Here is a 25,625-nt window from a genome sequence, read left to right as displayed (position 1 = left end):
CGTACCTTCTCTGAAAACTATTTAGTCTCTGTCACTGTTAGTCTTTTTAGTCTCTCCAAATATATATCCTCTGATCTTCCTAGTGAAACATCTTTGGACTTATTATTATTATTATTATTATTATTATTATTATTATTATTATTATTATTATTATTATTATTATTATTATTATTATTATTATTATTATTATCATTAAAAATGATAATGTAAAATATAATTGATTGCATTCAATTCTATACCCTTTTATAACATTTTTATAATGCATCCAAAGCATCAAAAAGTGTTGCGGTTCAAGGGCACTGGCCTGTAGAAACGTATTTCATTCATCAGTTGTCACTTTTGCAAAAACAAAATGAAGAATAGAGAATGGCAGTCATTTGGCAGGAACAAAATGTTTTTTTTTTAATTATGAAACTGAGAACGGACCCCTACTTCTATCAAAGATGGGCAGGTTTTTACAGAAGGCGATCGATTTTCGAGTACATTTTGAAGGTATATGTCATGGCTCAATTGTTTTTTAGTCCTTCCTCATTATTGGGTTTGTTCATTATTTTTTTGGCGAGCACAACTCAGAGAAGCACGCTTATTTAGTCCATCAGTAGCAACTGTTATGTCCCCATGTTTCAATCAAAAATTCATCAGCCAATTAGAACAACTCGTGCAATAGATCGAAATAAAGGGATGGTCCGGGTTCACGTTTATAGATTAATCACCTCCCAATACTATTTTCTTCTTCTGCTGAATATCCACGATGGTCACAAAATCTAACTAAGTATTAGCCACATGCCATGCTTCCAAAAAGATTTTTTGTTTGCGTTATGTTAATTTGAATAATAGAATGAAATATGTTTGCCATCTAATCTTATTAAAAATGGGTTTAGAAATTATTTAGAAAGTAACAAAACTATTTTTAATAATCTAAAATGCCATATCCATGCATCAGCTTGCCTTTGAGTAAAATTTCGCAGTGTATAATATTCACTGGTGCTTGTCATGACAATATTCTTTCTTACAAAGCTCATCAGTTCGAAATCTATTTGGAAACTTTTTAGTTCATCTGATCACTTACTTTTTCGAAGTGTAGCCACTTGTCAAACCTCTCGTGTCTCTGACCACGGTCTCTATACTGTCGTAGAAGCAAAAGTCTTAAACGAATTTTCGAATAGCGATCCTGCTTGTCTAAGAACTGTCGAAACCAGGGTTCCTTTAAATCCCGTACGTCCGATAGGAGTTCCACCTAAGGTCCTTTACGCATAAAAGGTGACTTTCCGATTCGAACCGCATCATTAGTCTAAAGTGCAAAAATGAAACCGTGCAATCAAACCCTAAGAACTCGACTCTCCCTCTTTTCTCCCCGCTAGTTGTGTTTGTGGACTCCCATATCTGACCGAGTGCATGTGTTAAAAAAGCAATAACTCTTTTTTGCATATATCAATGGTCAAAGTCTTATGCTNCCACCTCCCAATACTATTTCCTTCTTCTGCTGAATATCCACGGTGGTCACAAAATCTGACTAAGTATTAGCCACATGCCATCTTTAGGCGTTTAGTATCGATTTTTTGTGGCCACAAATCCAAAAAGAGCAATTTTTCCCAGTACCAAGTAGCTTGCTTACATTAGAAAATGAAATCCTATTGATTAAACTGGACTGAACATTTGAATTTCCCAAAGGTCATCAAACAATATTATTGCTACTCTCAGTTGATATCTTTCATCAGTAGTTGCCTGAATATAACACTTTGAATGTCTCATTTAGTGATAAATTAGATTGTTGAATGACCTAACTAGATTTAACTAATTGTTCAATTCAAGATGAGACGAATTAAAGTAACGATAATCTGGGCACTTCACCTCGTTGCTTTTGCCTTGGCATCTATCAACTCAGGCGTGAACCGAAAACATACACATAAAGCTTGCTAACGGGGATGTATTTGGAAAGATTTTCAGATATAGGTGAAAAAGAAAATGTCTAGATGACACCAGAATTGATGGCTGCCATGAAGGAGAAGCAAGAACCAAAGGGATTGGGCGTGAAGTGGCAAATGTATTAGTATCTCAATTTCTCAAGCGAAAAAGACTACTGTCGAAGAAGCAAAAGTCTTAAACGAATTTTCGAATAGCGATCCTGCTTGTCTAATAACTGTCGATACCAGGGTTGCTTTAAATCCCGTACGTCCGATAGGAGTTCCACCTAAGGTCCTTTACGCATAAAAGCAGACTTTCCGATTCGAACTGCATCATTAGTCCGTGCAAAAAATGGAACCGTGCAATCAAACCCTAAGAATTCGACTCTCCCTCTTTTCTCCCCGCTAGCTGTGTTTGTGGACTCCCATACCTGACCGAGTGCATATGTTAAAAAAGCAATAACTTTTTTTAAATATATCAATGGTCAAAGTCTTATGCTAAAACAAGGAGAAGTATGTATCAGCTGAACTATCCCCTGAACACAATGGATAGAAATCAATGCCACTTTCGTGTAAAATTGTGCCGGATTAGCTTCATAAACCTGCCTCTTTCCAAGAAGCCAATTATTGAATGGTGCATGGCGTTCAGTTCTGAAACTGATGACGCCGCCAACTTTGCAACTTCAATAGATGGCCAAGACCTACGCGCATTGCAAGCTTTTACAGTATTACATCCAATGAAAAAAGACTTAATCTTTAATTTCTGCAAAAAAAGTTTCTGACATCGGACATTTTAAAAATGTTTAAACTTGCAATGAGGAGTTATCAACATTTTCTTTTCAGTACCTCACTGTATGTTTAACTCAAAATGAAACAGTTTTAAGAAATGAATCGCAATCACGCAATTGTAGTCACATTTACAATTACTTCACTTGGCTGTGAAATAACAGGTTAACAAGTAAACAAGTTGGAGCACATAAAGCGTTCATGTTTTATTTGCTTGAACTGATTCCTGGTTCACTCCATATCCAGTTTCAGAATCAGAGCTTTCAAGTACCTGGCCTCGTAGGTCACTGTGTTCTTGCCTCGATGGATCAAATGCTCCTCCAAAGGTTGCTCAATGACGGCCTTAACACTCTTGCCGTAGATTTCGCAGTGTTCCAAGAACTGGATGCATTCCTAGAAGTGAATGGCGAGACATTTTTTGATCAAATCGTAACGGCGATATTGACATTGCAACATTAGGTACTACTCTCACCTGAATGACGGAATCTCTGACACTGATCATATGCATCGAAAGGTTCTCGATAAGGGATAAAAAGCAACGCTTGGCATAAAACCACGTGTCCGTTCCCAATTTCTTGTTATACGGCTCCAAGCTCTTGATCACTCGGGAAATGCCGAACTCGTAATTACCCTTGGCGCAATATAAAGTACCTGAAAAATACACCACGACAATAATAGCTATTCAGATTATTGACCAAGGCGACTAAGTGTATGATGTTCAATATGCACGTACAGTGTTCTTAATTTCTGACAAAGTGTTTGCTCAAATGCCACGCGGGACATATAGCAGCGTTTTCCAATTTGGTTATAAAAAAAAAGAAAATTGATTTTCTTAGTATGGTAAAACATTGCTAGCACATTTGAAAGCTTCATTTTCTAAAACTTCATCAATAAACATCATGAGGTTTTTTTTGGATTTGTATTGACAAAAAGCAATCTGCATTTGTCCAGCAAATTACCAGTTACAAAACAGTTTTAAAGCTGAAATAGGTTGGAAAGTCAACTGTGAAGAATCCAACACGGAACCTCGTCAACGTTAGTTCCGAGACTTACTTGTAAATGGGGTCGTTGTTTACTCATTGATCTTGCTGCGCTAACAAAAAGATTGCCTAAAATGTCCCCTCTTTAAATGAAATTTCTAATTTGATTGAGTCTTCTGTTATATTTTGCATTATTATGTCACGAGATATCAGCAAGAACGTGCCACTTGGGTGGCAAATTCCTGCAATATTTCTGTCTGTCCTGGACTTTACAACAAGCATTGAAATCTTACTAACCTTTCAAATTAGTATCTGAATGCTTTATTATTCAATTTCTTACATTCATGGGCAATCAATCACCAAAGAGAAATCTAGCAAAGCCACAAAATCATATATATATATATACTGACCCAATATCCCCACAACACTAGCTTTACACAATCACGAAACTGAAGCACCAAAAACCGAACACGGAAAGTCGGAAACGTTATAACTGCATTAGGTAATTGTATGCTTTAAATTTCTGAGCGATCCACTGATTTGTTAGTTTATCAAAATTGGCATTTTATACAATACATATTTTCCACAAATTCGATTTTATAAAATGCTTCTTTATGGCATGTCAATCAAAATGGTTCAATTTTGTTTTTCACCAATAATTTTTTTATAACCTTCTTTGGTAATTGGTTTAATATATAACCGAAGTATTGAGTGCCAAATTTGTTGCCAAATGCATCTTTCGAATTGTCATGTCCAAGCGTCCGTTTAACAGTTATCAGATGAATACCTACAGTAACTAGAGATGTTCACATCATCTTTTTATCACGGTTTTGATTGCTTTTCGTGGGATGATGTACTAATTTGAGCTAAAACGAAAAATCTTGGTTTATGAAAGCCGTTCCATGTTTTTGTGATCTGTCAATAAACGTTCCAGATTGCATTTGAGCACTCTCTTGATCAGTTTGGGTACCCTCTTGCATATCGTAGAATCAAGCGTCGACTCTGAATCAATAATTCATTACCAATGACCAAGTTGACGATGCAAAGATGGAAGACCTTCTTATCCGGATCTTCATAGGCCAGTTGCTCCTCTTCCTTTTCAATTTTTCGCATCAGTTCCTCGGCTTCCTCATTTTGAGAGGTCATGATGTAACTGACGCACAGATTGGCCAGAACGATGGCCGAGATGTTCAAAATGCTGAAAGAGAGGGTAATACAAAATTACTATGGTAGAGTGAAGTGCAAAATTGGCTTAAGTGTGCCTGCCCATTTCTCACTTGTCAAAGTTCTTGCGCACAATGGGCTCGTAGAAGCCGGTAGCTTCCTTGAATTTGTTTTCCTGCATAAAGAGCACGTGGGCCACATTTAGTTTCCAGACATCGCTCTCGTTGCAGAATTCGACGGACTTTCGAAACAGTTTCTCTACTTGTTGATAATACTCCAAGTCCCAATAGATTTTGGCTTGAGCCATTAACACTGGGATGTATCGGGCCAGTGTGTCCTCGTATTCATTGATATTTCGTTTCACGGACTCGTCATCTTGGTTACTCCGAGCTTCTTGCACCTACATACGTACATAAATCACGATGAGCATCACACTCTATTAGTGGAGGAGAATCCCGATATGGATTGGCCTTGTTACTTTGATAAATATCCATCAAAATTTTTACAGCCCGTCTCCCTCGAATGTTTTTCAAATAGCTTTTCATTTACACAAAAGCACAAGGCTGGGTTAAAAAAAAACCTTGGCACAAGTTAGCCGATGCTGGTGAAATGCAAGAGTACCATTTGAGAAAAGGCAATAATCCATGTTGTTATTGTGCCAACCCCATCTAACCCAATATTATTGCTAACGTTGAAGAAGATATTTCTGTTATAAAGAATTATGAAATATGTCTTTGGACAAATTAACAAGGCTACAAAGCTAGAAAGTGAGGTCGTCTATTCATTAAAAATGTAATCAACATTTACGCAGTAACGGCTTCGGTAACAAAACGGTTTTTAGCCCTCCTGTTACCGTTACATCATATCTTTGAAACGAGGAAAAGCAGAAATGTCAAAAGGTTTTCTCCCCGTTTTTTTTGAAAGTTTCGTCGTAAATTCAGCGACTTATACGCGAGATGGGATCAAATAAATACCACGGTAGGTTGCAACTAGGGTTACCAATTTGCATTTTTTGTGACGAATGACAACACTAGTTGCATGACGGAAACCCGTAAAATAGCCTGAAAATATAGCCCTGATTGTCCTCTCGTCAAACCAGTTGAATATCTGCCCTGTGTTTAGTTAATAAACCCGTTAAATAAAGATTGTAAAAGTGTCGGTATCGGTAACGGAAACGGCTCAAGCCCTGCTTATCAATATACTTTCTTAAATTGATGGCCACGAGAAAAAACTCTCTAAAAAAAATGATCTTACTTGGCTGAAAGTTTGGTGGGAGTCGCCTATAAAATACGGGCTTTATATGCTGTCATGTTCTAACTGCCTTTGAACGCATATATATTTTTTCAAAAGTTGATTGACCTGTTTGGTGAATTTCCTCAACTGTTCCGTTTGTTTGGAGGCGATGGCGTCAAATTTCCGGTAAGCCTCGTCGGGCGAGGTTTGCTGTGTGATCAGGGCCTCCAAGAAGTCGTAAAGATGGGGGCTTAGGAATCTAAACGAGAGATATGTCAGCCCCCCTATTGCAATGTACGTAAAGGGTCTCCAAATGCAAAGCCTCTTCAATCTTACTTATACGTGAGATGAGCATTCTCGGCCAAGACATCCGCAGCCAGGTCGTAGTATTCATATTTGCAATAAAGCAGCAGCAAATTGCCAAATGTCTCTGGAGGAAAGGGATTTTGTTGAAGAAGGAATTGAAGCTTTTCAAATCCCTCCGTGGGCTTGGCTTCCATGTTCATCAGGGCCTGGTTGTGCAAAGTAACCGCGTCCAATTCCTCCTCAGACCTTCAAATATTCATAAGCTTGTCACATTAACTCAAAAAGAAGAAAAGGAGAAAATAATGATGATAAAGGAAAAAAAAGAGAACAGGCAGACACTAACAAATAACATGTCTTTCTCTCTCATTCTCGACTATTGGAATCCATACCTAGGAGGCATGTCTGTTAAAGCCTCTTTGGCAGCCTCTGGGTTCTTGAGAAGGTATTCGATGGCCGCTTTGAGGTTGAAGGCCTCGACCAAGGCCGTTTCGTGCAGAGTGAGGGTATTTCCCACACTCCGAACCTGCCGATAAAATGTCCACAAACGTAAGTTTAATTAATGGAAAAGCCGCTAACACGATATATCGGCTCGTCACTTTTGCACCGATGGCGAGAGTTTGCTGCGAATCCGTTCGTTTGTTCCCAAAAGTGGAACCAGGCCCCTAGGGAGGGGCTGGCCTTTTCGCTACGATAACCAGGCTAGCTGGCGAGGTACAATCAAATCACGACCAGAAACTGAAGACGCAATTTCATGTTGGTTTTGTCACCTGAAACTGGCTAATAGTGTTGCTACATATGCGCATCATATATATATATATATATATATATGTGTATGAATTAAGAGAAAATCGCCAAAATTTGCTCCAAAACGTCTGCGCTTTTTGTTCTAAAATTGAAAATGAAAGCCTTTCATTTTTAGCTTTGGGCTTCCTATGACTTTCCTTAAATTGGCGGTCAAATTTACTGCACAAGACCAAAACTATTGTTCTTACGATGATGATTGGGTCTCTACTAGGTCTACGTACTGTTTGTGCTCAGACGAACGAGAGGCGGCAGGCTCGAAATTACTATGATTGTTGGATGAGAACCGCCGCCGCCTAATTCATATTCCTGTCAGTCTCACCTCGATTCCCTCGGTTTGCATTCCCACACTCAGCTCGGGGTGATCTCGAATGCCTTTTTCGATGATGTCTGCAATATGCTTGAGGGCCGGGGCAAAATCCCGGAGCCTAAAAGAACAATTGTTTGAAAATTGATGCATCATGAAATCCCAGCGGAGCTGTGAGTTTGTATTAGCTCGTATGGTATTACACCAACCTGAAGTGACACAGCGCGATGTTGTAAGATAAATGAGGGTCATACCCGACCACTTGTTGAGCACCAATGAATTTCACCAAGGCCTCCTCATAGCGGCCTTCCTTGTACAGAATGCAACCTGCGGACAGGGCAAACTTGTTGAATCTCAAAATACAAGTCACTCGCAATCGCTTACTGCACACTCGAGGATTGGGTGACGAGAACGGATGCATTTGCAGGCACCGTTCTCGACGGCCATTTCAAATACAGTAGTTTCAAAATTGAATCCTTTTGAAGCGGCACCTACCTCGGTTGATATCTGTATCGGGATCATCCGCTGGACATTGATCCACCAAACTCTTGGCTCCAGCCACATCTTCTTCGCCATATTTAATGGCAGCTTGCAACTTCATCATCTACGAGAATGTTCACAATGGGAGAGAATCATAAGTTTGAGTGGTAGAAGCATGCCTAACTACGAGTATGAGGATATATCTTTGGGTTCATTCAAAGCCTGTCAAGCACCATTGTAGATAGTTTATATATAGATATATATTATATATAGATATTGGATAGTTTGAATTTGTGAAAAGAAAGATAATGATGCTTTTCTTCTTTCAAATGTTTCATATATAACTTTCATTGAATAGTACTGGGGATTGATTACACTCCTTGTAGCGGTTAGAAAACCCCTTGAAAACTCAAACTAAACCAAACCATATGCAATGCGTGCAAAACTAGTCTAACGGATGAGCTTATTCGTAGTTTGAACAAAGATATAAATCTACCGAACAATGAAGCAAGGAAACCACTCTTTCAAAGCTTACTTGAAGTACGTGTAGTTGGGTTTTACATTAGGGGATATGCTTTGTGCCTATTTCACCACGTGCTTTGTTTATGTGTTAGGTACTCTCTTGGTAGAGAATACTGCTCGTTCAACCCAGTCATTGGGAATGCACTTCGACAACTAGGAGATCTCCAATGCGACTATTTCAAGGTGAGTAGACAACATATGGCGAAACGGCCAAACTTTGGCCATTAACGCAGGTCCTGGCCCCAATTCCATTCACATCATTTTCTCGTGGTGCTGACCTACCTGTCCCGCCATTTCGGGGTTATCGATCTGGACGGTAACTTTCATGGCCTCTTCATACAGACAGGCCTGATATAAGGCCTGTGAGAAGTAGACCTTGTAATCCTCAATATCGGGGTAATTCAAGGTCAGTTGCTCGTAGCAATTGGCGGCATTCACGAAATCCTGCAATCAGTTCCAATTTGCTGTATACACTGTTAAATAGTCAATGGAGACATTGGGGAATACACCTCCTACCTGAGTATAAAAGTAGCAATGGGCTAACAAGGACAAGGCTGCACGAGAAGTGGTATTACTGTCGTAGATGTAACTGAGCACTTGAATTGCTTCGTTGTATCTGGAAAAAGAGGCAAAGTTTTCGCACCTCTTTGGAAATACCATAAAGGAACATTGTTCCATCTTGCCTTTGCTCCTTGATCATGGTATAAATGGTTTTCGTGTATTCGCCATCTTTAATCTCGAAGCCAACCATTCCCGCCATTTTGACTTTCGTATTTCTAATTTAAACAACCACCAAAGATAGATAAGAGAACAAAACAACACACGAAGAGAGAACTTTGGAATGTCAGGTATAAACATATGGACCTGAGAGGCAGAAAGGAAACAAGAAGAAGAGAAAGCTCAGACGTCCTGTTGAGTTGTTGAATTTATTCTAAGGAGACAGGTAACTCAATCCTGAAATAGGCATATAGCTGTTCTAACAATAGGCAGACTGGGCCGGACACGATTAATCGCGTGGCAGCCTCTATGTAGCTATGGAAAGTCACACCGCCGTGACGTCGCGTCATTTCTCATAAAGTACACTACGTAGTATATCTGGTTCTTCCATGCGGATTGCACATTTTTACGGCATTATGACATGCTGCTTTGAGTATTAATCCACCACTGTGGCGTCTGGTGTGCTATTTTCTGTCCCGAACTGCTGCATTTTTAATTGTTTTTGTCCGTAGTAGTAAGCCATCCAATAGATCAGGTTGAAGGTGAGGAACATCAACGGGAACAGGACCAAGAAGAAGCGGTCGATTTTGGCGAATCGTTGTCGCTTCCATTTGGTACGATGTTTTTCACCGTTTATCACTGAAGTTGTGATCGGAGCTTGGCCTTTGGCGTTGTTGCTGTTCGCCATTGTGCTGGCAATGTGAGTAGCCATCAGCGGAGTCATAGGTTGGATCTCCGAGCCTTCCAGTGGATGATCCATTGAAGGCCGATGAACAGGCCTGGCATAATGGAGTCTGAAAGTAAAATGATACGAGGGGTAATCAAGACAGCCTGGAAAGGGATTGAGAAAGAAAAAAAACCAACTTGCAACCCTATTGACAAGAACGTCAGCTTTGGTTGGATAAGCCATGGCTGAATAAACGAGGGAAGCGGATGGATGTACATTGTCCCACAAGATGGAAATTTCGTGTCCCCTAATAGTCCATGAACCACTGGTACATGGACGGGAAAGCTATGTATAGTCGGGGATTGACGTTTTGGAATCGAGTCAGCACATTATGTTATTCTTCAAATCAGACTCACTCCAGGTTGTTACGACTTTATATTTCCATTTTTCAGCTCAATTAAATGATTGGATTCAAAGTTATGCCCTCTCAGAGCTCGCTACATAGCTTTACACAAAATGGATGAGCTAACCCTCCCCTGGTCATTGATTACGGGACAAGAGCTGGTTCATTTATTATCTGCCTTGTAACGAGCTGAGCTTTAATGTTGTTCCTTGTTCGTTGTTCGATAAAGCTGAAAATTGAAATGCGTAAATGCGACGACGACCTGTGGTGCGTTCACTCGCTTTCAAAATGTTAGTTATAGACCCTAACGTCCATTTTTCAGTGGTTCATGAATATCTATCATTGAAAGCCAGCTCCTTGTTCCTCAGTACAACGGTAATTTGTATTGATTCAGCTATAAGCTCCACTTGAGCAGACATTTAGATCAAATAGGAAATATTCCTTGTGCTACACTCAGCTGCCATAGTTGTAATGGTTTCGTTCAAAATTAGATGGTTGTCAAAAAGAACCCTTTTTTGTTGCCTCGCCCCTTGACTGACTGTCAAAAACAACCATTTGAGCTTGTTATTGTATTGGCATTCACTTCCTGCCTTAAATATTTTATGACGGGAATTGCTATTGAGGAAAAACAAAAGAATGAAAATGGCAAAAGGTTTGTTTTAGAGTCTGGTAAATCATTCACAATTTTTGAGAGGTCCATTGGAAGGGCCGTTAGAACTTTTTTTGTTTGCCATCGTTGTTTGGTCATGTTTCAATTATGTTCAAGCACAAAGTAAAAACAGGAGCAACAAGCGACGTGCCCTTGAATGTGGCAATGAACCAAGTACCTTTTTGTATTTTGAGTAGATTTAAGCTCTTGTTAAGCACTACAGCACTGCGACTAATGGACACATGTGACAGGAGAGTTCTTTTTTTCTAGGTTAATTGTAATCCAAAGAAGTTTCAAGGGGAGAACCATGCCAAGCAACAACCCCAACCACTACATCACGTCTTTTGTCAAAATGATAGCTTACTTAAAATCGGAAATCAGGATACCATGGGGAATATATTCATTACGTTGAAGAATTGGTTTATTATTGTAAAAAGTATCTGACATACTGTAATTGCACTTCAATCGTTTGAAATTGCATTTTGCTACTGTTTATTCTTTATTAGGAAATATTAAATAGAAATTTGAGGGAAAAGCTGCGGTAGTGAGATGATTTTCAGATTTGGCCTAATGTTAAGCGATTTTACAAATTGAATTGGGGACTCGTATGGTAACAAATTAGCGATTAATAAATTCAGGTTTCGTAACAAAGTGACACCTTGGCATCCTGATTTCAAAAAATGCACAAAAGCAACCAAATATTAATTCTAACCCAATTAAAGGACTGGGGTAAACGTGGCGGCATGCACAAGTTTTGTCCTATTTTTTTAGGTGTACAGAATTTTTGGCACTTTATCTGTCACTTTTTTGGACAGGTTGTAACTGGCGAGTAATTACAGTATTCGTCCATGTATTTTTATGTTAATGGATTTACAATTGATCGAGTCATTTGACCATCAATTGGCATACCAAGTCACAAATGTTAACTCCTTGGTCAAAATGCGACCCAAACTTTTTCGTGTTCGGATAGTTTTCCCTTACATATGTATATGTAGGGTGTTGTAGAAGTAATGGACAACCTCTAGATATCCTTACTTTATTACATGAATATTGTTGTAATCAATGAAAAGGTCATTGTCGGGGCACAAACTACTTATTAACATAATACGCTTCGAAAGTAATAATTTTTCGGACCAGCCAAACGGAATACTTTTTCCGTCCTAAATTCAATGGACATTCATTAATCAGATGATCCAAAAGGTTCACATTGCTACGAATTAAACCACCTTGAAATGGCTTGGTCAAAGCTGATCAATATACTCAATAAAATATCATTTACTTTATATCTAAAGGGGTTTAAAGATGTTACGGACAGAAGTGAGAGAAGATTTAATAACAACGTTCACTCTTATGATTGCAAATCCAACTTTTGATCATTGAACTTCGGGTGGTCCAATACTTTTTTGAAACACCTCATACAACATTTCTTGGGTCCATGAACCGTGGGACAGTTTCTTTCTTGATAGTTGAAGGTCCATCGGCCCATGCTTGATGGGAAATTTTGTTTTCCTGAGGATTTTTAGATTAGCGAGCTTGCCAGTTGGAGCTTTACAGAAACATTTAGTTTGATTTATTCTAAAAAATGCACTTAACTGCTTCGGATCTCTTCACTAAACACAAAAACAGTTCAAATTCTCAACGTCAGGGTAAGCTTTTTCACTTTTCATGAGATAGCTGCCCTTCCCCCACAAAATAAATATTGAGTACTGAGTCTAATTGCGTTTGAATTGCCATTGCCAAGATCTGTCCTATAACTGACGTTAGTAATAGCACCATTGGCTAACCATTTGTTCGTTGAAAACCCGTCACAATAAAAAAAAGAAGATTTTTCAACCTAACCAAGTTCTTCTCATCTTAGGTTGGCCCGTCCCAAAAACGTAACGAAAAATTTCGACCACCCATTTGTTATCTACATAGGTTGTTCCATTTTGCCACGCTCAAGCTCATAATAAGAACTTTGTGGTCGGGTTTCTCACCGGAATGATGAGGCTCGCAGGTCTTTGGCGTGATCCTCGGGTTCCTCTGCTTCCCAATCATGTTTGAAGAGCAAGAATGCGTACTCAGTCAGAGTACCGAAGACAAAGAGAATGCATGCCAACATCCATGCCTCTATGGCGGTCAAACCCTCGGCCTTGGGAGTGTTGGTGGTGACTGTGTTGAAAATGTTTACCAGAACGAGAAACAAGGTCACCAATAAGGCCATTCGTCCTGCAATGATAAAGTTGATCCCATTCTTAGATATCGTGATGGGACAATCGGTTTTTGGGCACATGTTTGAACAATTTCTAATGGTTTTGAGCAAACGGGATAATGTGAGCATCACTTTTACATTCAGAGCTTCTGTGAAGAAGGCCCTGGCTTAACAAAAAATCTTGAGTGATTTTGGCCTCATTCCTAGGAACCTACGAACCATTCTTGAAACTCATTAGGCATTGAGACGAACTTTTGTTTCAACATTTGGTGTCAATGGGAGTGGTACCAACACCAGATTGTTTAACTTTCCAGAACACTTATTGTCGGGGCGTCGTTCTGCAGAAATCTTCAAAGTTCTTTCATTTCTTGGGCCCAAACCAAGGTCCTTTTCTGAGGTGGCATCGAATGAATCAAACCACTTAGGTCTTTGCAGTACTTCTTTTGGGGCATTAGATGTTTTTGAGGGAAGTGAAAGACTTGTTCAAAAAGTATGCATATTTTGAATAAATTTTGATTGGAAGAACAATTTATATTTTGATAACGCCATTACTTCGACTTCCAGCTCCTTTTCGCTAGCGGTGGTCAATCAAGCTTTTGAGATTTTCAGCATTCATAAGAATCAAAAGGAATCAATCGCCTGGGTATGATCAAATTTGCTGAGCCTTGTTGATCCGGTTGCATCTTTCAAGTCAGACTTGGACAAATTTTTTGATAGCATTCCAGATCAACCCTACATTCAAGGACTAGCTCGGTCTGCCAACTCAAATTCGTTGGTAGACCAAATATCAAATTAAGATTGAGGTAATAAATAGACGAATTATAATCTTTCATTTTATAGTACCGGGGATTACATTCCCTGTAGCGATTAGAAAAGCCCGTGAAAAATCAAACCAAAAAAATGCTTTCATTGACTCAATTGGAGTTACCAATTCATAACCGTCCAGATTCCAGGCTTTCAAGGAGATAGTAAAAACATACTTTTATAAACATCAATTAAGAAAGCGTAACGTTTTAAGATTTGGTCTTGAATCTTAATTCAAAATTGAGCTCTTGAGGGCTTGGCATGTATTTGAAAATCAATATGCTACCAAAATAAAAATGAAAAAGGTTATGTTTGCGATGAAGCTTGGAACTGGGAAGTTCTGCGGGAAATCCCTTCATCGACAGCATCCTTGTTGTCCCCTAAGCCCAGTTTTTTAAAGTGAGGGAGTGAATCCTAGATCGAGAAAGGTCGCACTATACTAGATAAGTTGGATCTTTTCTCGATCTAAGATTCATTCCTTGCCTTTAAAAAACTGGGCTCTAAAACCTTCACTCATTGCTCTCCATAGTTGCATCTTCTGTATGCCTACATATACGTATCTCTGTCCAACGACACCCGACCATGCAAAAATTCCAATTCTCCCCTCTTTCCTCTTCGCAACTAATTCATTTTCTTTTTTTATAATGATTGAGTTAAGCTTCAAAGATTTATACATTTTCCAACAACGGGCAAACTTCAAATTTACTTGAGATTTTTTGATAACCTTCCAAGTTCAAAAATATGTCGGCTACATGTTTTTCAATTTATTTTGCTAAAATCCTATCTTTAAGATGTATTTAAGCATTTATGACCTCATGTATTTTGCGGGGTTAGCCTGTACTTGACGGTGGTTTTTTGGAATTTGCTTGAAAATCTTAGAGGGGCCAGAAAACAGAGCTCATTAGAGTCATAACTATTGTATGCGACGTTTCAGTTTTTTTGGCCTTCCGAGGTCATCGACACTGTTGGGAGGAGAAGGCTGATTAGTGATTACTGCATGCACGTACATAACACGTGTGGGCTGGGCCTGCGCTACGTATTACGCATTATTATGAATATCTTATTGGCAAGTCAACATGCAAGTTCGCCACCTACTACGGGTGCCGATCCCCAAGCAATATAGTGCAATATGTGCAACATGGAATGGAAATGGCATTGATTGACAATAGAGGGACCAGGTTGATTGAGAAATACTACGTGATTCTGGACCAACTCTTTAGCAGCGATGCATTGCGGGTCTATCTGATGTCCCCCGTTGAAAAATATTTGTATTAACGGATCGATCTGTGCGCCTCGCGAACAGCACCTCGGCTCACGATCGTTTCATGATGAATGGTAAACGAATTGGAAATTGGGAGCAATCTATTAGAAAATAAAGAAGCTTAAACATCTATTAAGCTTACTTAAAACCGCTTCGGATCCATTCCAAGAGGTCCAAGAGTCCAGAGCAACAAATCGATGAGGCAGATAAGGTATTGACTTGTGACACTACTCTATTTGCGTATAGGCTCCGTTGAATACCTCTCCCGTAAATTGGCGGTCCGTTATTCAAACCAATTAATTGGCACCTCAGCGTGAGAGGACATGTCGGAACGTTTATTAAAAGCAACAACTAGCTTGTGGCTTGACCAGCTCAACCCAAGCCTTTCCTGGCACATGGGCGTTCGAGTTAGGTTTGGCCCGAGTCGCTTTTTATCTGCATTGAACAATGTACTGGGATTGGAGGGCTATTATGCTTCAGAGTAAGTATGTACTCGTACGCGGGTACATTGTATGTAGTACGTAGAGGCAATCTGAGTACTATGTCAGTACTATGGAGGTTCAGTCGTTTTTCGAACAAAGCAACAGGACTGGCCAAGGAAAGGAGAAACCACTCTCCTGATCCTGATGTCGGAATGAATAAATCATCATATGTAATCTACAGAGGTACAAATGTTAAGGATCCCATTATTTATGGCGTGCGGTATATTCAGTTTTATGCTTGGGTTCCTGAGCCTCCAGGGGATCAAGGTGGTGGCCTTTTGCGACTCGCTTGACGTGGATCATTGCAACGATTCATCCATCAATTTCTCTCAGTTGTGAGTGAAAGATGGAATGGCTCGACTTTCAAAGTCTTCCAGTCCTCATTTCGTATGCGTATCATGTAATGAGAACCCAACAATTGGCTCAAAGGCTCAGAGCGAAAAGACCCTACATTTTTGGAGCCCAATTACTCCCTTTTCATAATGAATTGGATCTCAAGCTCGGTGTTATTGCATTTATCATATCAGACTAACCACTGTTTAGTTTCTTTTGGCAGCTCCAAATTGCACCTTTCATATCAGTAAGTGTACTCCAATCTATAAACAGGAATATAATGTGAAGAATCAATACTGTACACTTCTTCTTCCCTTTATTCCAATTCAATTTTTAGCACAGACTCTGTCCCCATTAGATAAAATAAAAATAAAATGGAGCATGCATGCATCCTCCCTGGGCGTGGTGTGAAACTAGCCACAGATCTTACCTTACCACTCGAACCCTTGATTTCTTCAATTTACATATTCCTACCATTGCGGTGTTTGAATCCATTCACTTCTTGCACCGACGATGCAATTCAAAACTTTTGTCATCAATAATACAGCATATTTGGAAAAAGAGGCTCGTACTTGTAGCAATAAACCAAAACAGCCACAAGTTCAAAGGCTCCCCAGGCCTGATAAACCCTCGTAAGTTCTTTTTGATCTAAAGTCCAGAGGAAAGATCCAGTTGGTGTGGTGCTCTGATTCAAACTTTCGAAAAGAAAGGCCAGTCATGAGAAATTACATTGGAGAACGACAAAGGTCATGCAATTAGCCAAACTCATAACTGTTGCATCCTCTCCTCCAATGAATCCCATGAAATCCACACCTAATTGGTAATCCTAACCGTGCGTTATTCCTCAAATTCGCTTAGTTAGAGTGATCAAGGTCCCATTGAATACCTTTGGTTCTCTCTTCCAACCTGGCACTTATGGACCAGATCTCGCTTTACATCTCTCTTTGACCCAATCGAGAGGCTTAAGTGGAAACAGCAAACGGACCTGCTTCCCAATGCTAAAATCAGAATCTAGACTCTCAAGTTCGTTTGAATTATAAAGAAATCAGGGTGTCTGTTTCCAGCGCAATGCGAAGACCAGGTTCTTTTATTAGCTCTAAATAGTTCGTATTGCACTCTGGAAATGAGGCCTTGAACAATTTCGCTGTCAGAATTAAGATATTTGCAGGCTTTATCTGCATTCTCACAAAGCCACATCCCCACTGAAGAGGTCTAGATAAACGTGCTTTGGAAGCAACAACACTTTTCAGAATCGTAGCGACAATGCTAACCCAAAACATTAATTACGATCGTAGTTTACTCAAAGGCTGAGACTTATTAGACCGCGTTTTACTTATACAGCAACAAAAAGGAAAGATCACATTTTCATAGTATTGCAAATCACTATATGAATCCAATTAAAATACATACGAAGGAAACATTTTCCAAAATGTTATCAATAGATGTGGAAAATACCCTTAGAAAAGAATTCAGTTGAATAACGCGTCATGTCCCAGATAGCCACGCTCGGTTTCATGGGTTCAATCTCGGTCCCGCCTAACCATTTAATCATAGTGGACATGCACGCCTCGAATGGCGGCCCGGCCCATCATTGGAATCAAATATCTCAATGCAACATATGGTGATTATAATCGTTGGATGTGTACTATTAACAAAAAAAGTTCCATGTGATGCATTCTCAAAAATAAACATTTTTACAAAAAATGCTCCGGTTAAACCTTAAAGCAATTGCCAAGAAGTGTGGGACATTTTTTCCCATTGCCCATAAATTCATGTCAACAAGTCCTTATCATTGTAAGTAACCGGATGAATGTCTTTCTGAGCCAAATGGGTAATTGAATATTGAAACTAGAAATAAAGCCCTCATTTGGCAACTAAAAAATATAGCTACCAGAATACAGGGATGGGCATAAGTCCTGCATCAAAAGGACCTCCTTGTTTTCTTGAAACCTTCTTCCAACGAACAAGAGCAGAAGCACAGGCTGCACGAACGGTAACTCAAGGTTCAAGCCTCGTCCAACTCTCGCTGATGCCTGAATGTCGGAATGATAAATCATCATATGTAATCTACAGAGGTACAAATGTAAGGATCCCATTATTTATGGGCGTGCGTATTTCATTTTATTGCTTGGGTTCCTGAGCCTCAGGGGATCAAGGTGGGTGGCCCTTTTGCGACTCGCGTTTGCCGTGGATACATTGCAAACGATTTCATCCATTCAATTCTCTCAGTGTGGAATTGAGATGAAGTGCTCGACTTTCAAAGTCTTCCAGTCTCATTTGCGTATGCGTATCAAATGTAATGGAACCCCAACAATTGGCTCAAAGGCTCAGAGCGAAAAGACCCTACATTTTGGGACCAATTACCCCTTTTCATAATGATTTGGATCTCAAGCTCGGTGTTATTGCATTTATCATATCAGACTACCACTAGTTTAGTTTCTTTTGGCAGCTCCAAATTGCACCTTTCATATCAGTAAGTGTACTCCAATTATAAAACAGGAACATAATGTGAAGATCAATACTGTACAGCATTCTTCTTCCCTTTATTCCAATTCAATTTTAGCAACAGCTTGCCCCCATAGAAAAATAAAAATAAAATGGAGCATGCATGCATCTCCTGGCGTGGTGTGAAACTAGCCACAGATCTTACATTACCCACTCGAACCCTTGATTTCTTAATTTACATATTCCTACCCATTGCGGTGTTTGAATCCATTCACTTCTTGCACGACGATGGCCAATTCAAAACTTTTGTCATCAATAATACAGCATATTTGGAAAAAGAGGCTCGTACTTGTAGCAATAAACCAAAACAAGCCACAAGTTCAAAGGCTCCCCAGGCCTGATAAACCCCTCGTAAGTTCTTTTGATCTAAAGTCCAGAGGAAAGATCCAGTTGGTGTGGTGCTCTGATTCAAACTTTCGAAAGAAAGGCCAGTCATGAGAAATTACATTAGGAGAACGACAAAGGTCATGCAATTAGCCAAACTCATAACTGTTGTGCTGCCTTGGCAAACGTTCAAGGTGAACTTAATTAGCATGAATACGTCCAACGTTCAATCCTTCTGTTTGCTCTTGGTGGCCCAAAAATAACACGGGCGTCATGAAACGTTGTGAACGAAGTTCTAATGAACCTAACTGGTTCAGTCCTAGCCTCAAGCGTGAATGTATCTGTGAAAAACGGTCCTGAATGATTGAGAGGAAACGTAAAATGCTGACCTGGAATGATTTCTGAGGGACCAAGGAAGGATATCCAAGACACCGCCACGAACAAGCCGCGATGGAAGATAGTAGTTGATAATGTAGTGGGAAACATGCCGGTCCAAAACCATCTCAAACCCGCCCAACTGTAGTTACCCAAGGGACCACTGTCAAACATCCGATCCTCTTCTTGGAGTTTCTGAACTTGTATATCATAATCTAAGACAATGGCTCTGGAAGGTAGAGAACATTGCGTAAAGTCTAGATGCAAAATAGGTAAAACTTGAAGTTGATGGTGGACCAACTTCAGGTCGGGGAAAATGAATGTGTACTGAAATCGATGATATTTGGTGGCATGGGAATTTTTTGAAACAGTATGGTTCGTGGAGAAATTAAATTGTCATGTTCTAACTCAAAAGACCGACCCTTGAAAATAAATCTGAGCATAATATTTCCAATTTCAGAAACTTCGAAGGGAACACCTACTGCAAATTAGAGCTTCATCTCTAATAAAATACTTCATATTTCGATAGCTGAAATCGTGAGAAAGGCGTCAGAAAACCCTTCAAAAAATTGGATGCAGCTCAATTTGGTCCAAGTAAATGTCTCATGGAGTGCCTGAGCATAATCATGCGTGGCTTTTGTTCCACAAGTTCGTCCCAATTGAAATACCAACCTGGATGTATGGGAGTACCCTAAGTGTGTAACTTCAAAGATCATCTCTCCATATTATATGAGTAGGACCCGACCTGGAATTTGCAAACCTGAAATGCGAAAATCCCAGAATGAGCCCATGTCAAGAGAATGGAGGTGGTCGTCCGTCCCTGAAGTGGGACCATGGCGTGTCCAGCGGCGTTCCTCTTACCTGGTGTCCAAGGGAAAGTAGTTGAAGATCATTGGACAAATGATCGTAATTTGGAGGCTTGAGAATACATGAATTGCTTCCTGGCATTTACCCACAGACCAGCCAACCGAGACAACACGTCAATCACCTGAATTGAATATCAAAGGTGCTAGAATTGTTCATCTTAAACACCCTAGATTGGCCAAATTCAATATGATTATTGGTCGTCTGGTTTCTCACGTGCCGGATGTGCGCTGCTCGAGATAGCAGAAACCGGTCTTGAGGTTCGTTTAGAACGCTGTTCGACTTAGATCTCCCCGTGAAAACTTGATCACTTCTGTGGTCAGTATTTTGTTTTCAAGCCAGTCAGAGACCTAATATCGTTTTTGCTCGAACACATTCAATTTGAAATGTCGTAGGTTAATTGTAATTTTTTTTTCAACGACCCTAGTAACTTTGACAATCTGGTACGCATAGCTGATTTTAGTAGGTTATATTTGGCGATTTTGAAAGATATTCATCCTCGACATAGGGATATTCGGCCTGGTCACCCGTTTTCAAGAAAGACGATGACCGTATGGAGTCAGTCTTACGCCAGTTTACAAAAGGCTTTCCGAACATACGCGATTTATCGTATTCAAAAAGATTCTCAAAATCGAAAGTGCAATCACCGAAAAACTCATCGCTTGAAAACTAATTTAATATGGACGAACAATCTATCGAACGGGTTGGTGAAGATAGATGTCGTTGGCCCAGAAAGTAAGGCATTTAATTACGTCAAAGAGAAGAAGAGTCTTCGAGGGACCAGAGCCCTTCTTCAAGACCTTTTGCGGACCCATCCGGCTAGAAGGGTTACTGGAAAAAAATCGTTCTTCGTTCGTGTCACAGAAAAATGGAAGCTTTAAGCATGAGAAACCTGCAACTCCTTGTCTTCTTTTCAGGAGGAAAATCCAAGAAATAACCATCTCAGTCCCAATGTTATGATCCTTATCGTCCGGAACCCATTAATACCGTTTTGATATAACCTATAGTGATAATAATTTTACCTGACTAAGAACTTCACATATCACCTACACTCGGAGTGGTCAAACAATAAACCAAACGATAAACAAACAATATTGCATTTTGAGCAACAAATTAGCTTGGCCTTCCCTCTTGTGAATAGGACTCGACCAGCCAAACCTTCAGAGTAACATGAGACAGAAAAAACAGTCAAGAAAAATCCTTGGATTGCTCCTGACTACGCATGGCCGCGTGGAACTTTTTTGGAATAGGTAAGTTTTGCGGTAGAAGAAGCGCAGCAATTTTTCCCACGGACCAAATCATGTTCTTCCTCGTCTGCTGACCAACTGGGATTAACAGCGGACTTCTAAAGATGTGGACTCTCCTAAACTGTTCACTTTATTCCAAAGAAGCACTTCCTACGACCACGAGATCTGGCTGAATATATTAACTTGGCAAATATGAGCCCTTAACTATACTTAGAGAGCTCAGGAAAAATAGGTCCAAAGTTATGGAGTAAACACTAATAACAATTCGAGTTTTCGGCCTGCTCTTGCTCAATACACAAGCTTATGATAACATAACTTTGAAACAAACCACTTTACAAGGAATAATATAAGACTGAACTGCCTTTAATTGATATAATCTACGTTTCTTATTTTGTTACTCTATTTCGAAAAGTGGCTCAGACTTGCTATGGCCAAGAGCAGGAGCCTCGTTCGCAGTCCATATTTTTAGAAGTTCATGGATTAACCCCAGACGACTTTTAAGAGCCGAGACTCAAAAGCAACGAAAAAACGAGGCCTTTCTTACTTTTTGAGGATTCCTTTTAATACGGTTATTTTTCAGGGTAAATCACATTAGCTGTACCAATACTTGGAAGAAAAAAAAGTTGTTTTAGTGTTGCATTTGCTCGCCTCAGGTCAGGCCACGGATAGCTTGTTTTGTTTTGATTGTCGAATAACATGTGTCAGAAACAAGCTCAAAATCCAATTAACACGAGACTGTCAACAATGTGATTTTTGTTTGTCTCGCCATGAGTTACATTATTGATCAATTTATTGCGCTCCATCCTCTCTGGGGGCGATGAGAGGAATAATGTTACTTAGTTGTATATGGCTAAGAAGTAAGTTTTGAAAATCGAAATCAGTTATATGCTAGTGTTCTATACCAACGTCATGTCGGATAAAGCGTGTGATTTGTGGAAAATGACCTGTTTAGAACGATATCAATGGAAGAAAAAGGCTTCCTTTTTCTATGGCCTTCTTGATTGTTATTGAAGGCTGGCCTTATGGACTGACCTTGAAAGTCTTCAGATTGTAGATAAATACATTAGGCACCACAAGTCATGAACCAAATTGAGATCCACCGGGTTGAGCTGATCGGGATCCATGGAACTAGAAATAGGACGAGCATGACTTCACAAGCTCTTAACAAATTGTGAAACACACTGGCTCGCTCTCAATCTCATGGACTTTGCGTACCTGTTTTGGAAGAAGCTCGGATTGAGATGAAGACGAGGTTCCTTCCATTGAACATTGAAGTACAAAGAAAAGTGATGGAGAAGTCGCGATCGTTGATCTCCAATATATCCGAAATTGTGGATCTCGATCAATATCTTATTTGGTTCGTCTGCAAAAATAAATCGTGTCATATTTGGCATGTTTCAAGTAGTGGATTAACGGGTAGTGCTTTGGTGCTTCCCCTTACCTATCAAAGGAATGTCCATGCTCGAGTAGTTTCTAGGGAGACAAACATTCGTTTGCACTTTGGATCCGCAAGCAATGTTATCCGAAACGCCGTTCACGCCCACCACAAACGAAACCGGGCAATAAAGAAAGACCAAAAAAGGCCGCCAAAATCGAATTGTCATTGTGTCTGAAAGGATTTTTGCTAAATTTGATCCCCAGGCGGCCCCCTTACAGGTTAATTTTGAGATGGGACGGACCTAAAACGGAGACAAACTGGAGAAAATGGAACATTAGTTCCTAGGCGCAAAAGTTGAGGTTATTTCTTTGGCAAATCAGCCCATGTAAAGGTCAATAGATTGGCTCTGGTAAGATAAACACCAGATTTCAATGGGCAATAAAGAAACGATTCTATTTCTAAGAAAGCTTTCCAAGATCTTAATCCTCCACGTGAATGTTTTCTGTGCCATTAATACTATAAATAAGGAATTACCGCCGGGAGCGAAGCAAACTTGGCTCTGGATACTGAAAGAAGAAATGGAAAAGGCAACAAACGTGAGTTGCTTTTAAATCGACCATTTCCTTGCTTCCACTCATACCAATCGCTCTCTTGAAAATTCAATAAATTTCGTCTGCCATTTTTTTTCTACAAAGAGGTGTAACCCACACTTTACTCTGAATGAGGCTCTCTTGTTTTGCGAAATAGTTCAAACCAAAGCTTGCTTTGTCTTTCTTTATGGTCAGAATTGAGGAATCTACTATTTTTCTTCGAAATTGTTACTTAATTCCCTGTTTTTAGTGTTAAGGCTTGGATTGCGATTTTCTTATATAAGAACATCAAGATGCAAAGAAAGGTCTCTGACACCATGGGGATCGACAGTGAAGTTACTATTTCGTGGCTAAGGTTGCCCATATTAACCAATTTGTATAACAAGTATTGGCTCACTAGTTCGTCGAGCTTGATCACTTATAGCCACATGTTCTCAAAGAATAAAAAAATAAAAAGCCAAAGCCTATGATTGCATTGTGCAGGCCTAGTAGAGTTCAAACAATTGAGCGTGTCATTTTTCTCCTTCTGAGCTCTAATATGAAATTGCAACAAGTGACAAAGTCAAAGAAAGAGACAAACTTATGGAAGCCATTTTATCAGCAACGTGACTCGAATGCTTGAGAACAGGAGCTGAAACATAAATCGAAAACCCGTCCATTGTGGCGAGGAGAAATGCATCACGAAAAAACCACTTTAAATGAAGAACTATCAGTCGCTTGTACGTAACATAGAAGCCCATTGAACTTCTTGTCTAGACTTTTAGTAAATGAATCCCATGAAATCCACACCTAATTGGTAATCCTAACCGTGCGTTATTCCTCAAATTCGCTTAGTTAGAGTGATCAAGGTCCCATTGAATAACTTTGGTTCTCTCTTCCAACCTGGCACTTATAGACCAGATCTCGCTTTACATCTCTCTTTGACCCAATCGAGAGGCTTAGGTGGAAACAGCAAACGGACCTGCTTCCCAATGCTAAAATCTAGACTCTCAAGTTCGTTTTAATTATAAAGAAATCAGGGTGTCTGTTTCCAGGACAATGCGAAGACCAGGTTCTTTTATTAGCTCTAAAAAGTTCGTATTGCACTCTGGAAATGAGGCCTTGAACAATTTTGCTGTCAGAATTAAGATATTTGCAGGTTTTATCTGCATTCTCACAAAGCTACATCCCCTCTGAAGAGGTCTAGATAAACGTGCTTTGGAAGCAACAACACTTTTCAGAATCGAAGCGACAATGCTAACCAAAAACATTGATTGCGATCGTAGTTCACTCAAAGGCTGAGACTTATTAGACCGCGTTTTACTTATACAGCAACAAAAAGGAAAGATCACATTTTCATAGTATTTCAAATCACTATATGAATCCAATTACAATACATACGAAGGAAGCATTTTCCAAAATGTTATCAATAGATGTTGAAAATACCCTTAGAAAAGGATTCAGTTGAATAACGCGTCATGTCCCAGATAGCCACGCCCGGTTTCATGGGTTCAATCTCGGTCCCGCCTAACCATTTAATCATAGTGGACATGTACGCCTCGAATGGCGGCCCATCATTGGAATCAAATATCTCAATCCAACATATGGTGATTATAATCATTGGATGTGTACTATTAACAAAAAAAGTTTCATGTGATGCATTCTCAAAAATAAAATTCTTTACAAAAAATGCTCCGGTTAAACCTTAAAGCAATTGCCACGAAATAAAGCCTGAGTTTGGTAACTAAAAAATAAAGCTACCAGAATACAGGGATAGGCATAAGTCCTGCATCATACATTTTTAACAAAACATTGCTCTGTAGTCTACACAAAGCGTCTATTTTGGGTGAGAAAGTGGATAGTACACCTGTTTTCCATTGATATAAAGACCATTCAAATGTTCAAAAGGACCTCCTTGTTTTCTTGAAACCTTCTTCCAACGAACAAGAGCAGAAGCACAGGCTGCACGAATGGTACCTCAAGGTTCAAGCCTCGTGCCAGGAAATCGTGACAATTTTTTGGCAAGAGCATGTGGCTTCCTTCCTCATCAGATTGTCCGAGGCGAGCACCAAATCAAATGCGAATGGAGCTGCTGAGCACACCGGGAACGAGTCATTCATATTTCTTTTATATTGCCCGAGGAATTGCATTCGTTTTGATGAATTTTTAGAAAAACGGGTAATCTATTTGAGTCCATCATGGGCCACAGGACTCGAAACAAGAGAGGCTGCTCTCAATTTCCCTGCCAGTTTTCGGCGTTTTTCAATAACCCTTGCGCTCTACCTGGCTGTTTTCGGCACGTGAGCACGACCTTTTAGCATTCACCCTATATCAAATTCATGATTGGGATGATGATTCTCTAGATTTTGGCCA

At 39.7% G+C, this 25,625-nt stretch overlaps 1 protein-coding gene and 1 pseudogene across 1 annotated transcript; both read right to left on the bottom strand.

Annotated features, from left to right (window-relative positions):
- Window positions 1-2,781: 2,781 nt before the first annotated feature.
- Window positions 2,782-9,385, bottom strand: LOC131882264 (intraflagellar transport protein 70A-like). Its single transcript, XM_059229361.1, has 13 exons — window positions 9,167-9,385; window positions 9,000-9,099; window positions 8,766-8,927; window positions 7,977-8,085; window positions 7,691-7,808; window positions 7,497-7,602; window positions 6,763-6,896; window positions 6,404-6,619; window positions 6,194-6,326; window positions 4,948-5,234; window positions 4,693-4,868; window positions 3,163-3,341; window positions 2,782-3,083 (listed from the first exon to the last, which is right to left on the bottom strand). Exons 1-13 carry the CDS (start codon window positions 9,241-9,243, stop codon window positions 2,922-2,924), a joined length of 1,959 nt encoding a protein of 652 aa, XP_059085344.1. The 5' UTR covers window positions 9,244-9,385; the 3' UTR covers window positions 2,782-2,921.
- Window positions 9,386-9,390: 5 nt separating this feature from the next.
- Window positions 9,391-25,625, bottom strand: part of LOC131882265 (glycine receptor subunit alpha-1-like) — a 22,968-nt pseudogene continuing 6,733 nt past the window's right edge.

The sequence above is a fragment of the Tigriopus californicus genome, chromosome 6, assembly GCF_007210705.1.
Source record: "Tigriopus californicus strain San Diego chromosome 6, Tcal_SD_v2.1, whole genome shotgun sequence".
NCBI classification, from domain to species: domain Eukaryota; kingdom Metazoa; phylum Arthropoda; class Copepoda; order Harpacticoida; family Harpacticidae; genus Tigriopus; species Tigriopus californicus.
Note: the sequence above shows the minus strand (reverse complement) of the source record. Positions and strands in the feature narration are given on the sequence as shown.

Excerpts from the sequence above, each read along its gene's own strand:
- LOC131882264 (XM_059229361.1), bottom strand. The coding sequence starts at position 9,243 with ATGGCGGGAATGGTTGGCTTCGAGATTAAAGATGGCGAATACACGAAA. Across the intron at positions 9,100-9,166 it reads ACCATGATCAAGGAGCAAAG|ATACAACGAAGCAATTCAAG; the intron begins GCAAGATGGAAC and ends CTCTTTTTCCAG. Across the intron at positions 6,897-7,496 it reads TGCAAACCGAGGGAATCGAG|GTTCGGAGTGTGGGAAATAC; the intron begins GTGAGACTGACA and ends TTTTATCGGCAG.